Genomic DNA, 13,335 nt, shown 5'->3' with positions numbered 1-13,335 from the left:
CAAGGACTTCCTTGAGGTTGTTGGTTCACCACCTTGGTTAAGCTTGGATGTCGATGTTGGGCACTTGGAGCTGACTTCCTCCTTTTCCTCTTATCCTCCTCCTCCTCCTCCTTCTTCTTCTTCTTCTTCTTCTTCTTATTCTTATTGCTCTTCTTCTTCTCCTCCTTGCTCTCCTACTTCTCAATATCTCCTTCTTCTCATTCTTCTCCGATTTTTGCAGCTTTTTCTTCATTCAGGTCTCTTTTTTTTTTTTTTTTTTTTTTTTTTTCCTGCTCTTCCTTTTTGCTGCTCTTCGCCTGTATTTTGCATTTGCCATACTTCGATATTTGAAGAAACAGCGAGAACTGACCGAAGTTTTTAAGAAACCCTTCCATGTGGATGCTTCCCAAAGACGGATTCCTTGATGAACAGCTTGGCAATAACAGGAACTTTTTGTTGATAGCGGTGTGCTCGGTCTTCCTTCAATACCCCTCACACAATGAACAAACCCGCCGCAGCAACAAACAAAACATAACCCAACAGAGATTTTCGGAACGCCTTTTCTCTTAACCATCCACACGCCCGTGTTTGACCAGGTTTGGTTTTCCTCCTCTTGGACACTTTCCATCAACGCATCGAAGTCAGTTTCATCCACCAAGGCCGACGTCGATAGACGGCGGCTCATGCAGCTGATTTGCAATATGGTAATCAATGGTGGAAGTGTTCTCTGCCGGTGTCTAGGGCTTAGTTGTCCGCTTTGCCGGCGGCGCCGACGCGGACACGTTTGGAAGAGTGTGCTGGGCTGGTTGGGCTGGCAGCTCTGCTTGCTGCGCGGACGCTTCTTGCTGCGCATGGTGGCCCTGCTGCGTTGATTCCCTCAGAAGCATGTGCATTGCTGCTGGTGTAGCAGCAGCTTGCGGAGATAGCACGGAAGGGTTTTGCGGGATTGGACGCTTCATCTTGCCATCTTCAGGTGCAAAACCCGGGAAATAATGCGGCACCTTGCGCCGACCTCCCGTTCTGGCCAGATAGATGAAGCCTTTCCCGCAGGAGAGTTCCCAGCGACGCCAGTGAAGCTCCTCAACAACTCGCCAATAGATGTAGTCTGACATCTCAGGAATCTCCGCCAGCATCTTCTCGACAAAAGCCAAACACTTCCTGGCCCAAATGTCGTCGGCGAAGGGTTTAGGAGGCTTTTTAACAGGGCCGGCCTTCTTGCCAGGGCCAGTAGGATTCGCAGCGCTGGCTCTGTAGTACTCTTTGTCTTGGTCCCAGTACAGTGCGCCCAGAAGAAGCTGCAATGGGGTGCAATTCTCAATATCCACGGCCAGAAGCTCTTCAGATGCACAACGCCGTAGGAGGTAGAAGAGGACATCGTTTTGTTGATCAAAGGCCCGGTCGATGTCCTTTGTAGGCTTTCCCTCCACGTACCAGAGCTTTTCGTCAAAACTCTCGATATTCAGGGCAATGTGCAGAGCGGTCTGGCGTCGAACATTGACGATTCTGGTCTTGTGGTCGTCCGGCATCAATCCAAGCCAGATGTCCAAGGCGGTCGTGTTCACATGCCGGTGGCGTGCTAACAAGGTTAGCACAGTCTCAGTGAGAAAGGGTAACGGAGCATGAAGTCCTCTCCAGTCATAGTGACGGACTTGATACTTTACGAGCTCTTGGAGAAGCTCGGTCTACCATTTCCTCCCATTCGCCGGATCATCCTCGGGGTGTCGGTCGTTAGCAAGCTTGCAGTTGCAGCGGGTTCCGACAAAGCATGCCTTGATCGAGTACTCACGGCATTTTTTGTTCATGAACGTGAGATTGGATTGAGTGTGTCTGGCGAGGATCGGGCTGTAAGGACATTTCTTCGGAAATAAGGCTAGCTGGATTGCCGCCAGAACCTCGACGGTCTCCAGCGTTCCGTCACAGGCTCCTGCCCTCAGCAGAATGCTCGCGAGGGGCCAATCGGACTTGATCTTTCTGCCTTGTCGGTAGCCTGCGATGAGTTGAAGTATGAGGTGAACCATGTTTTGCCGTCCTGGGACGTCTCGCACGGTTGTCCTTGCGCCTAGTCTGACGACCTCGGCGATTGCCTTCTCTATGGGCTTTCGCGTATGCGAATTGGAACCAGGAAGGTAGCACAGCCTTCGAAGGGTGGGCTGTCCAACAGGGTCCGTTGACCAGTTGGGGACGTCATTAACATGACAACCCGCGTTGACATCCACTCCCGCGCGAACGATAAGCTCCAGGAACTTCCACATACCAAGATGAGCTGCTATGACCAAGGCTGTCTCCTTTGCATGTTTACCAGTTCCGGGAGGAGCCCACAGAGGCGAGGCACTATGTCGCAGCAGAACTTCGGCAACATCTTCACTTTTTGTCTTGAACGCTGTGAAGAGCGGAGGGCGCGGGAGCGGATCGTTGTCATCTTTGAGGACAAGAAGCCGTCTCTGGGGCAGACGACTGTGGGATCCGCTCCGTTTTGCAGGAGGAACTTAGTCGCTTCAACTTGATTGAACACGGCAGCAAAATGCAAAGCCGTCCAGGGAGCCCTTTTCTCAGGTCGGGGGCATGGTCCCTGCTCGTAGGCAAATATGTTGAACCCGGTGTCGTCAGAGCCGCGGAAAGACACTCGGCTCATATAAGTTGTGGTAACGTTCACTGCGTTGGCAAGTGCAAATTCTTTGACTCTGTCCTTAAAAAGGCTCGACCTGGGAGGCCAGATAAAGACTTGGTTAATGTCAGCATTGTACTGGTTGATTGCGAACTCCATGGAGCGGATTTGGCCGGTAAAAACACCCCATAACCGGGCTTGCGGGTCGAGGGTCTGGGAATCCCTCTTGTACAGCTCCCAGTTGCAGACGGTATAGCTCGCCTTGCATGTCCGAGCTAGATGGTTCAGCCCGGAGTCTGTCAGATGGTCCACGACCATGCGCATCACATCATCGGGGAGGTCGATAAACGTTAGTGGTCGCGCCTCCGGTGGGAGGGTGAGAGATTGCTCAGTAGACGAAGACATCTTGGAGACGGATGGTGTTCTGGACACTCAGGGGTCTTCTGCCAGATACGTCCATTAGTTGCGCTTCAGAGACCTTTCCATGAGCTGTTACTCCTTCATGGTACTTACCGTGGGACGATGACGTTGATGGGCTGGTGTTGACTTCCTGTTGAGGAGGGATGGCGAATAAAAACGATGAGGCCGATGAGGTCATTCGGCTTTCTGGTTCCAAAACTGAGGTTGGTCGTCGCTTCCAGCAATGACCTCTGGAATGCGGGGACGGAGGACCAGAGGTGGAAAATGCTGAGAAAAGAGGAGGTCCAGTGGGAGAGAAAGAGTATTGACTCGGCGGCAAGATCAGCAACATGCAGGCTCGAGTCAAAATCCCGTTTATGGGTAGGCATTGAATGGCCCCTCCCCATGTTCAAACACATGGGACATCCACATATAACCGCCGCCGACGAGCTAGTTGGCTATCGATAGGACCCGTGCCGGTCTAGTGAGCCGTCACCGCTTTGCCCTGCGGGTAGGTACTGGCATTATCATGGAAGGTCAAGGAAGAGCCGACCGAGAGGCAGCGGGGCATTGACCAAACTTCTGCGGGAAAGTTCGAGCGGCTCTCCTACTCCCAGCGACCAGGCCTCTTGCCAGTTTGGTAAGAATTCTGCAGACTTGGATTCAAACATCTCGGGTCTCCTTGGTATCATGACCGTTGTCGCAGCTCCTTCAGACCGCCAGGAGCGCAATACAAGCATCTCTTTTACCGGAACACTCCATGGCATCTAACTACATACAGTGTCCCTGTTCACACCTTGTTTCCTGGACCATGTTATCCCGGAATTATTTGTTCTTAAAAACATTCTTTGAGCACTTGGGTCTTTTTATCAATGAGACTAGCAATGACCCCTCCCGTCATTCCATCTACCTTATTTGGGCGCCTCAGCAAGATGCCGTCAATCAACCTGGGTGCCAAAGGGCTAATGTCTGGAAGCCAAAATGTGCCCCTTTCCTTTGCCTTTTCCATCTTCCGTTTAACTTGAACATTGCACGGCAACAACTTTTCTTTGAGTCTTCAGAATTCATTTGCTACCCATTATTTACCCGAGACTCCCTCCAAAATCTGGCTCTGTGTCTGGAACTGCTCCAAAGCATCCAAACTGGGATCAGGGTACTATCTGCAACTTGCTCCCATCCCAGCGATATGCGATCATTGTCAGAATGGATGAATATCCTGGAGAGAGAGGGCCACATTACTTTTAAACAATCATCTATTGTCCATACAAGCAAAGACCTCCGCTAATGAAGTACGTCGAGCAAGTCGCTCGAGACAGCGTCCAAACTCGTACCGGAGAGAGAATGCCTGGTCTTCTTTCAAACACTCGATCGTCTTGCCAGGCACCTACAGGGTCTCGTACAAATAGGAAGCGATACCGTGACCTGCCCGACTATTATTATTGATACATCGAGTAGGTAGTAAATATCAAGGCGCAAGTGTCGCTGAAGAGCCAATAACTGGCCGTCGTGCAAGTTGCGTGTACGTGCTTCAAGCTCCAAGACTCTTTCTTCGGCTTTTCCCTCCTCGACCATCGTCTCATCGTGTAACATGTTGGTTTTTTGTAAACACACTGGATGCTCTGGCTTCAGCCCAGTTGACTCCAGGGAATTGCTACTGACCGGCAAGAGCGTCAACTTCTATGTCAAACACAACTGTGGGAACTTTGCAATAGAACAGTGTCAGTGGATTTCTGGACTTAGTTTCGTTGGGACTGGCCATGGAAATTGTCCTCAAAGACCATGACCACCAGGGGCTACAAGGAACCATGACATTTGCACTCGATCTATCTTGCTTTTTCCTGGACATGTGTCTGCTGGCGGAACTGGAACAAGCATCATGGCGGTCTTTCACGTCTTTGTGTGACTTCGACTTTTCATAAGATACACATTTGCATTCAAGAATCACGGGGCGCAGAGCATTAACTTCATAGAGATTCTGTCTTTTTCCCTTTTTCATAGTTTTTTTGTTCTTCACCTCTAAGAAGGTTGACATGCTGTTTCCTGATGTTTCCTCTCGCCAGAAAAGTCCGGATACTCATGCTCTTGACCCATGACCATCGCCATTTTACCCTCCATCTTAAACAGCCGGCGCAAAGCTGTGATCTTGGCAATGACTGTGTTGTAAAGCTTCTCTCGCTCCGGAGTAAGATCCAGAGTCATGGATGACAGATCCGTGTATGCTTCCTGTTCATGCCGACAGAAGGCATTCTCAACGAATCGTAAACGCATAATCTTTTCGGCATGTCCCATAGGTAGATGGCTGGGTTCCTGGAGCCATCGACCACGTCCTGCTTCTTCCAGATCTGGCGCACGACTTCGAAGACGCATTGCCAGATATCAACACCATCTTTTTTCACTGTCCCGAACTGATTGGCAGGCCAGGCAGCCACCAGGGTGCGCAGTACACTGTCAGGATCGTTGATAATATTGTTTGGCCAGTCTCTCATGCGACCCACAGCTTCCCAGGGCTTGAGGCGGTGAGTATACCTCTTCATGGCGCATTGAATGGCAGTATCACCATCAGCGTTGACTTTGGGGATGTCTGCGTCGAGCTCCACTAGACAACGGAGCATATCGCAGAAACGAGGGTTGTATCGGGCAAGAATGGTAACCGGCGTCTCAGGAATGTTGGGGAGAAAGGCGTTCAAGTCAACTTTGTAACGTCTGACGAGTAGCTCGACGAGTTCCTGGCGTATCGGGGCGTCGAGGTCGGCTTCTTGGAATGCTCGGTGGGAATCGCGATTCGCCCTGGGAAACCACGAATTTCTGGTCTCGGATGCGTCCCAGAGTGCCCTATTGAGCAAAACGGAGTCTTCATCATATTGCGCGTGGACAACATCGGTGAAACTAGGCACCCACTCAAGGACAGCCGGAGTGAGGGCGGCATGCAAAAGAATTCCAAGGTGGTTGGCGGTGAGGTTTTTGCACACTCTGAGGCGCAACAGCTCTATGGCCACGCTGCATCTTCCTTCAAACACGCACCGGACAAGGAACTTGAAATCTGTCTCATTTTGAGCATCTAGACGTGCACCCAAGCCTAACAGCTTCCGTATCGTCGCAAGAGGATAAGACAGAGTGCACATTGCCGCATAATGAAGCGGGCTCTGGCCGGTTGCATCTGTAACATTGACAGGTATACCTGCCTCCTCCACGAAAAGTTGTACCAAATCAGCGCGGCCTGAAATGGCCGCAACATGAAGTGCTGTGATTTGGAAGCCACCAGCTTGCTGCTTCACTTGGTTGTCTAGAGGCGCATCGACCCATCCGTCGTTCTAGAATGGTGCGAGCTCTCCGTTGAATCTGGCCAGCTGGACCTCTCTATTTTCCTGGGCTGGTACTAACTCCTCGCCGCCCTGCATAGGTTCGAACCCGTCGCCGAGCTGAAGAAAGTCAAATAACTTGCCGAGTTGGTCAACATGGAAGTCGTTGTCAGGTATCCCATCGGATGGTAATCCGCGGAAAGAAGGAAAATTAACGTTCCTGGTAATCCGTGGGAGAAGCGCCGTAGCGAAGGAGGATCTTGGCGATGTCCTTTCTTCCATAACATACTGCTGTATGCATCGGGAGGCTCTGATGATAGGTCTCCAACAACATGGGGTGCCAACAGATTTCTCCGCAACCGTACACGGAGCATAGGCCAAAAGATCCTCTCTGCAAGGTCGCCAGGTTGCGTCTGATGAGCCACAGAGCTGCCTTTGGTCGGTTGGCAAGCACGGCAAAATGGAGGGGCGTACCCCAAAAGTATCTCTCGCTTGAAGTCTGTGGCCCATTCGGCATGTCGGCAAGCCTCATAAATGTTGCTGGGTCGGTTGGGCTCATGTCTAGAGTGTGAGACTCTAGTTCGCGGAGGAAAACTCCCTTCCGCTGCCCTGGCTGGCAGGTAAAATAAGATCTCTGGGTAACCGAGGTGCCATAGTCAACAGCTTTCTGCATCACTGATAGATTACCCGTCAGAGCTCCCCAAGATAAGGCAATGGGATTTTCAGACTCCGCATCTGCCTCGTAGATATTGTGGGTGCATTCGTAGCCGAAAAAAGAGCAAGTCTGTGCCAACGCAGCCAAAGTAGACATGTCGTCACTGAGGAGGTCCACGATCATGCGAACAAGCTCTACAGGAAGCTCAAGACGCGGAGATTGTTTGAGCATTGACGGCTGTGTATTGGTGACCATTGTGAAGGATTGTTTTTGGGTAAGAGTTGGTGAGTTGCTTGTTGGTATATAAACTGCCTTCCCTCTGATGTGTTAGTACCGACCCCTGAAGTCCTGTTGTAGAGAAAGACATACCGACTGCTATGTGTCTGCCACAAGATCTAATGAATGTTCTAGGCAAGAATCGTGATTTGTATAAAAGCGGCCTACGCCCCTTGGAACCATAGTCTAGGAAAAGACATACCTGTTGCTTCAGAAGAGCCAGGAATAATTATGAATACTCGGGAAAGGGAGCGAGATAAGAACTCCTGCTTGAGCAAGCCGAAGGTGGGCAAGTAGAGGGCTGCAGTTTGGTGCTGAGGATTAAGTTGAGCAGTGGGAAGAGGAGAGGGCAGAAATTGGGCGTGAGATCCAAGACTTTTTACCCCAGCGGTAGAGAAGCAGTGTGGCTCAGTGACCGCAATGTCTACTTTATCTGCACGTTAGCATGTCACCTTCACGGGGCTGCTTAGCTGCAACCTTCAGCAGATCTCGTAAATGAGTGGATCTTTTTAGGGAGTGAAGGGCTTTTGTGTTCGCACCAAGAGTGGTTTCCGCCCACCATGCTCCATTCACGGTCGGAACACAAAACCACAAGTTAGGCCGTCTGCGGGTCATGCGGAACAGTGAATCAAACCTTCGGGCAAGTGTCCTGAACCTTCTCGCTTGAGGCGATTGACACTCTCCACAGCTAGAAAAGTGACGGGTCTAAGAGACCAGATGGGAACGCGTGAATGTTACCCAGGGAGCTAGAAATGCTCTTCACCCACCACCGACACAAGACGAAATGAACGGAAGCAAGGCCCAACCTTAGAGAGAGTAAAGTGAATCAGAGAAGATCATCGCATGGTGAATAACGTGAGACCTTCACAATGCAGCAACGATAAACTCTGGACGTGCCGCTGCCAGGCACCTAGGCCCACAGTAAAGCAGAAAAAGGAGAAGTGAATGGTGTGGTATCATCAAATTGATCCGGAGCCACACACGTGAGGTCCTGGAGGTACTGTGTATGTAGAGGTCGTGGACTCTGGAGAGACTCCAGGAATGTCAAGGAAGAAGGATAGCCCGAACTGAGGAATTGAGTTCCATTCCAGTTCCTAAGGCTAGTTCCTAAGGATTTCACGGAACCCACGAGATCAGTGCTCCTGCCCTAGTTTGTTGAGACAGCGTCAGCATTTCTCATATTCTTAATATTTTTATCGTAGGATAAAGATAACACCGCGATATTGATGCTCGCGTATGTAATTCCACCCACAATGGTCAGCAAAAGTTACAATTTGCTTGTGAAAGAAACAAGTGTCCCCGTGGCTCGGTGATACATAGAACAATGCACCTTAAACGAATATAAGCGACTTGGAGCGGCGAGGTATAAAGAGATGTAGCCGTCGTTTATTAGCTCGATTGGAAGTCGGGTGATTTGCGTGGGGCAACGTCGAACGCTCTTGTCGTGTTCAAGTATTCTTCGTTCGTGGCGGGAGACTGTGGTCTCTGTCGTTTTCGGTCAATCTGACTGTCCTTTGACCTTGGGGGCATCCTGGAAATTACTTGTAGAAACCGCCGTCGTCCTGCTTCTTGTTGAAATTCTTCATGCTGCAGATTCTTATGCATTCGTATTCGTATTTGGCTCCGAGTTCGACTAGTTTAGTGATCACTTCGCCGTTGTTCGATTTGTAAAAAGGCTGATGTCAGGATAGTTCCTCTGCCACTGCCCTCTCGTTCGTTGATGTTCACATCCGGTTGACTTGCAATGAGCTCATGATAGTCCACCAACTAGGACCTTTACGAACTACCAGCTCAAGTAGAGGATTCCTTGAATCAGTGTATCTTAAATTGGTGTAGAGGAAGCCGGAGCTCCACTCCTTAGGAGGCGGATGTTTCCATTCGTAGAATTGTGCCTCGTCCCCCAAGGCTCCATGGAATTGGACGGAGGCGCCATGCTCTAGGAGAAGTCGAACGACATCCTGGCTTCCATGACAGGCTGCTGTATGAAGGGGGAGGTATGTAAACGCCCTGAAATCCTGGTCCCACTCATCCCGTGGCCGCCAGTAATCGTCTCCATATCGCATTAAGCAGGTGCACAATGCAATGGAAAAATTGCTTTCCACGCTGTCGTCATGGCTCGCACCGTTTTGAGGTAGAAACTTGGCCGTCTCATGATGGTTGATAATGGCGGCGTAGTGAAGCGGTGAGCCTTATCCCTCGCTCCTAGTTTCATCTCCTGGCCATAACTTGTTACATCCATTGTAACGTCCTGGTATGCCGAACTCGGTTTGACAAGAGGATAACAGCTCATTTTGGTAGCAGGTTAACCAATCGAGTGCCGTTAAATCAGCCCCAGCGACCACTGCCATCTCGATGACCCGAAGTTGGTTCGTGACGACGTCCCAAGTAACAAGTCCTCGCTTAGTCTTCGAAGGCACATGGTCCTTATAGACAATGGGGTTCGCGATACTGTATGCTCCCTTACAGGTTTTCCCAAAGCGGTTGGCGTCTCTGGTACCTAGGTATCGGGTAATGTGATTGACGGTCTCGACGGGTAGAAGATTCAGGAACGATACCATAGCCAAGTCGATGCCTATGAGCCGGTCACCGCTCAAATTCTTGCGGACCGGTAATGTGAAGCGTCGCGATCAAGTACAGTCATTGCCTGCGGTTTTATTAGTGAACAACATGGCTAAAGGACGTGACTTCTGGGCTTACTGACGATGCTATCTTTTGAACCAGCAGCGGGATAGCGGGGGAACTGGAATAAAGTTATTCGGCTCTTCAAAAAGATTCGCCTCCAAACGCCACACGCGATGAAATGGGAACGAGAAGTCCCGGTCTATCTTACGAATGTATTTTCATAAGCATGAATGCTGCATGTGACAGTGTCTGTATGCAAAAGTGGGGTGTGCACACAAACTTTTGTCACATACCTCTAGCTGTACATCTCGGCAACTTGATCACGAAAGTTAATGAGAAAGGATAAGCAAAAATCAAAAGCAATCGGAAGTCAAGTCACGTAAACGGAGTCCTGGCCATCACAGAGTGGTGTAAAGAGGTAAATGTGTTCCATTCCGCTAAGCTTGCTGTTTGGTAACCAGGAAAGAAACGAGCAGTCACCTTCGTAATTTACCCCGATGTTCCCTCAAGGAATTTCTCGTCGAAGAAAGAAAGAAGAAAGAACTTACCTTGAACCAGAGAGTTCCTGGAACTCCGCTGGCCCGTTGAACCCACCGTACAATTGTACCAGACATCAAGACAGTTACAAAGAAAGGAAGAGAGAACGAGAACCGACCGTAATGATCATATTTGTTATAGAAAGGTAGGCAGATAATTGAGAGTTCGGTTGACACTACTCCTCCATTAACGGATCTAGCAAACCATAACCAAATTAGTCGAACTATGATACAGCTTGGGGGCGGCGAGACACATGACGGCAAAGATGTCTTTGTTACGATCCAATCGTTGAGCCTCATGTAAGCTAGATAGATTGACCAATCAGATAGGACCCGGGGTTGAAGACCAGTATATAAGAAGGCCTCCCGGCCTTCGTTATACCTGGTTCTTCAGCAAGCAATAGCTATCACAATCTATCAGTACCTTTTGGCTACTACACTGTTACTCTATTGTTCTATCCCAGCGATAATACTCCTGTGCTTGTAACGGTTCGTCACACGTTGCTTGCTCATCAATTTGCACACCAGTATTCTGGGATTTGCTGCTGCACCCAAAAGTTTCCAAACAATCAAGTTTCCTCGACCACCTTGACTCATCGTCATCATGTCCGGAAAACAACCTGCTGGAAGTTCCGCCAGAGGACTCGCTGGTGCTGGTCACCCGAGCACCGATTTCAAAGACCTTGAAACTGGCACCGACACCATGACAGGTATTGTTGACGACAATGGCGATCCCGTCAAGGCCGCCGACCTTCTCGCTAGAGAAGAAGCTCGCACCCGCAGGGCTACCCTCGTCCCTGCCATCACCAAAGACACCGGCGACGTCGAACTGCGCAACATCATCAACATGCTCCGCAACAGGATCAACGACCTCGAGGCCATCACTCCGACGGCCACGGTCGTTCCCAAGAGCACCATCAAGCTCAACGCCCCGCCCAAGTTCGACGGCACTAAGAAAGAGGACCTCCAAGGCTTCCTCACCCAGGCCCGCGCCAACCTTCGCTTTACCAACACCGTGGACTCTGTCCAGCAGGTCTTGTACGCCTCCTCATTCCTCACCGGCAAAGCCCTCGAGTGGTTCCAACCCACTCAAGCGGACTACCTCAACAACCCCTGGAACGAGATGCACATCGAGACCCAGAAGACATTCACCGACTTTGAGTACTTCGAGAGTTCCATCAACCAGGTCTTTGGACTCGCCGACAAGGTTCGCCAGGCCGAGACCAAACTGAACGAGCTCCGCCAGACCAAGTCAGCCGCATCCTATTCCGCCGAGTTCAGACAGCTCGCCTTCCGCGTTGACTGGAACGACGAAGGCCTCAAGTACCAGTTTTACCGCGGCTTGAAGAGTGACGTCAAGGACGAGCTCATCAAAATTGACCGCAAGACCAAGAGCCTCGACGAATATATGAACGAGGCCATCGTCATCGATAACCGCCTTTTCGAGCGAAAGAGAGAGAAAGGCGCTGGAGACAGTCGCCCTCGCGCACCCGCTAACACAGGGTACAAGTACCAGCGTGGAGGCAACAGCTACAACAACAGATCACGTAGCACCGCGTATGGCACTCACCCTGGTCCCATGGACGTTGACGCAATCGACAACCGCGACAACAATCGCAGAGGAGGTCCCAGCAAGGACAAGAAGTGCTTCAAATGCGACAAGCCAGGACACTTCGCCCGCGATTGCCGCAGCGGAGGCAACAAGCGTCAAGGAGGATGGAAACCAATTCCCACTCACTCGACCAATTCCATCAGCAAGAGCAAAGCAAAGGGCAGGGAGGTCGACAACATCGAGATCGACCACGACTTCGCTAACGCCCTCGCCGCACTTGTGGACGACGAACCTTCTCGTACTATTTGCATGATCGACTTCGAGAACGAACCAACTGACGACTACATGTCGATCGAAGAATACGATCAGTACGAACAGTATGAGCGCGGCCAATGCGATCCTGATCAAAGCGAAAGTGACCACGAGGACTACATCCATGGCACTGACATTCATCAGCTCGATTTCAACAAAGAGAATAAGCAACACCGCGGCCAAAACCCAGTCCGACGCAGCCAGTCCGTGCCGCCTGCGTCGCGTATGCTCTTGTCAGACGTCGACGAACGCGACGAATGGCCACTCGCCACTATTATCCGCAACGAGCCAGAAGTCCATACGGATCTATCGGATGTTATGAGAGATTCAGACACGGACACCGACGACCAGATGGATCGCAACGAGCAACTCCAGTCCGAGCGACCGACTTAACCAACTCGTTGACATCGAACGCGCAAGGGTCACCGAGCTCAAGATCCAGCAGCTTGCCTACAATCGCACCCGACGACAGCTCCATCGCGAAGACTGTCAACGATACGAGGATACATTCGTCGGTTCCACCAAGCACCCGGAGGAACTTATCTCCCTCATCCAATCTTCGTTGCAAGGACTCAAGAAGAAGGTCGCACAAGAAGATCGCAAGAGAAGAACCTTCAACTTGGACGAGAAGTACGATCGACAACTGGACAGCGAATACTACGCTGGACCAATTGATAGCGACGACTCCTTCATTGAGACCTGTCCGCCTAGACCCATGCTACAGTCGATCGGAGTGTCGGCCTTTGAGGCCAACGTCCACACTGTATGTGACCATCCTTGGTCTCCTCATGTAGGGGATCACCCTCAAGTCCATCCAGGACACCCGTCTCACAAGAAAATCGCCTGGATCAATTGTCTCTACGACGCTTGCCCCTGGCACCTGTCCTACAAGATGGAAAACGGGGATTTCGCCCCTGTTCGAGCGACCTATCACAAGGACTCCATCAACATGTGGGACGTGGGTCGATCACGCGATCGTGAAGGAGGAAAGCTACTGAAGCTACCCCTCAAGGATGGATACGGAAGAGACGGTATGTCTTCTCCCCACTCTCGCTATCAAGAATGCTGCCGAACCAACTGTGCAGTCCACATGGCCGACA

The 13,335-nt window shown here is 50.9% G+C and overlaps 3 protein-coding genes across 3 annotated transcripts; 1 reads left to right on the top strand and 2 right to left on the bottom strand.

The window, feature by feature from the left end:
• Positions 1–716: 716 nt before the first annotated feature.
• On the bottom strand, positions 717–3,372 carry SMAC4_03166 (uncharacterized protein; the record flags this gene model as incomplete). Its single annotated transcript, XM_003349530.1, has 4 exons — positions 717–1,555; positions 1,766–2,433; positions 2,490–3,008; positions 3,098–3,372. The coding sequence occupies 4 exons, from the start codon at positions 3,370–3,372 to the stop codon at positions 717–719; spliced, it is 2,301 nt and encodes a 766-aa protein (XP_003349578.1).
• Positions 3,373–4,999: 1,627 nt separating this feature from the next.
• On the bottom strand, positions 5,000–7,192 carry SMAC4_03165 (uncharacterized protein; the record flags this gene model as incomplete). Its single annotated transcript, XM_003349529.1, has 3 exons — positions 5,000–5,206; positions 5,305–6,266; positions 6,499–7,192. 3 exons carry the CDS (start codon positions 7,190–7,192, stop codon positions 5,000–5,002), a joined length of 1,863 nt encoding a protein of 620 aa, XP_003349577.1.
• Positions 7,193–11,074: 3,882 nt separating this feature from the next.
• On the top strand, positions 11,075–12,628 carry SMAC4_13283 (uncharacterized protein; the record flags this gene model as incomplete). Its single annotated transcript, XM_066091352.1, has 1 exon — positions 11,075–12,628. The coding sequence occupies one exon, from the start codon at positions 11,075–11,077 to the stop codon at positions 12,626–12,628; it is 1,554 nt and encodes a 517-aa protein (XP_065946220.1).
• Positions 12,629–13,335: the final 707 nt, after the last annotated feature.

This window comes from Sordaria macrospora, chromosome 2, assembly GCF_033870435.1.
Source record: "Sordaria macrospora chromosome 2, complete sequence".
NCBI classification, from domain to species: Eukaryota; Fungi; Ascomycota; class Sordariomycetes; order Sordariales; family Sordariaceae; genus Sordaria; species Sordaria macrospora.
The sequence above is the reverse complement of the archived record's forward strand: the minus strand, read 5'-3'. Positions and strand labels throughout refer to the sequence as shown.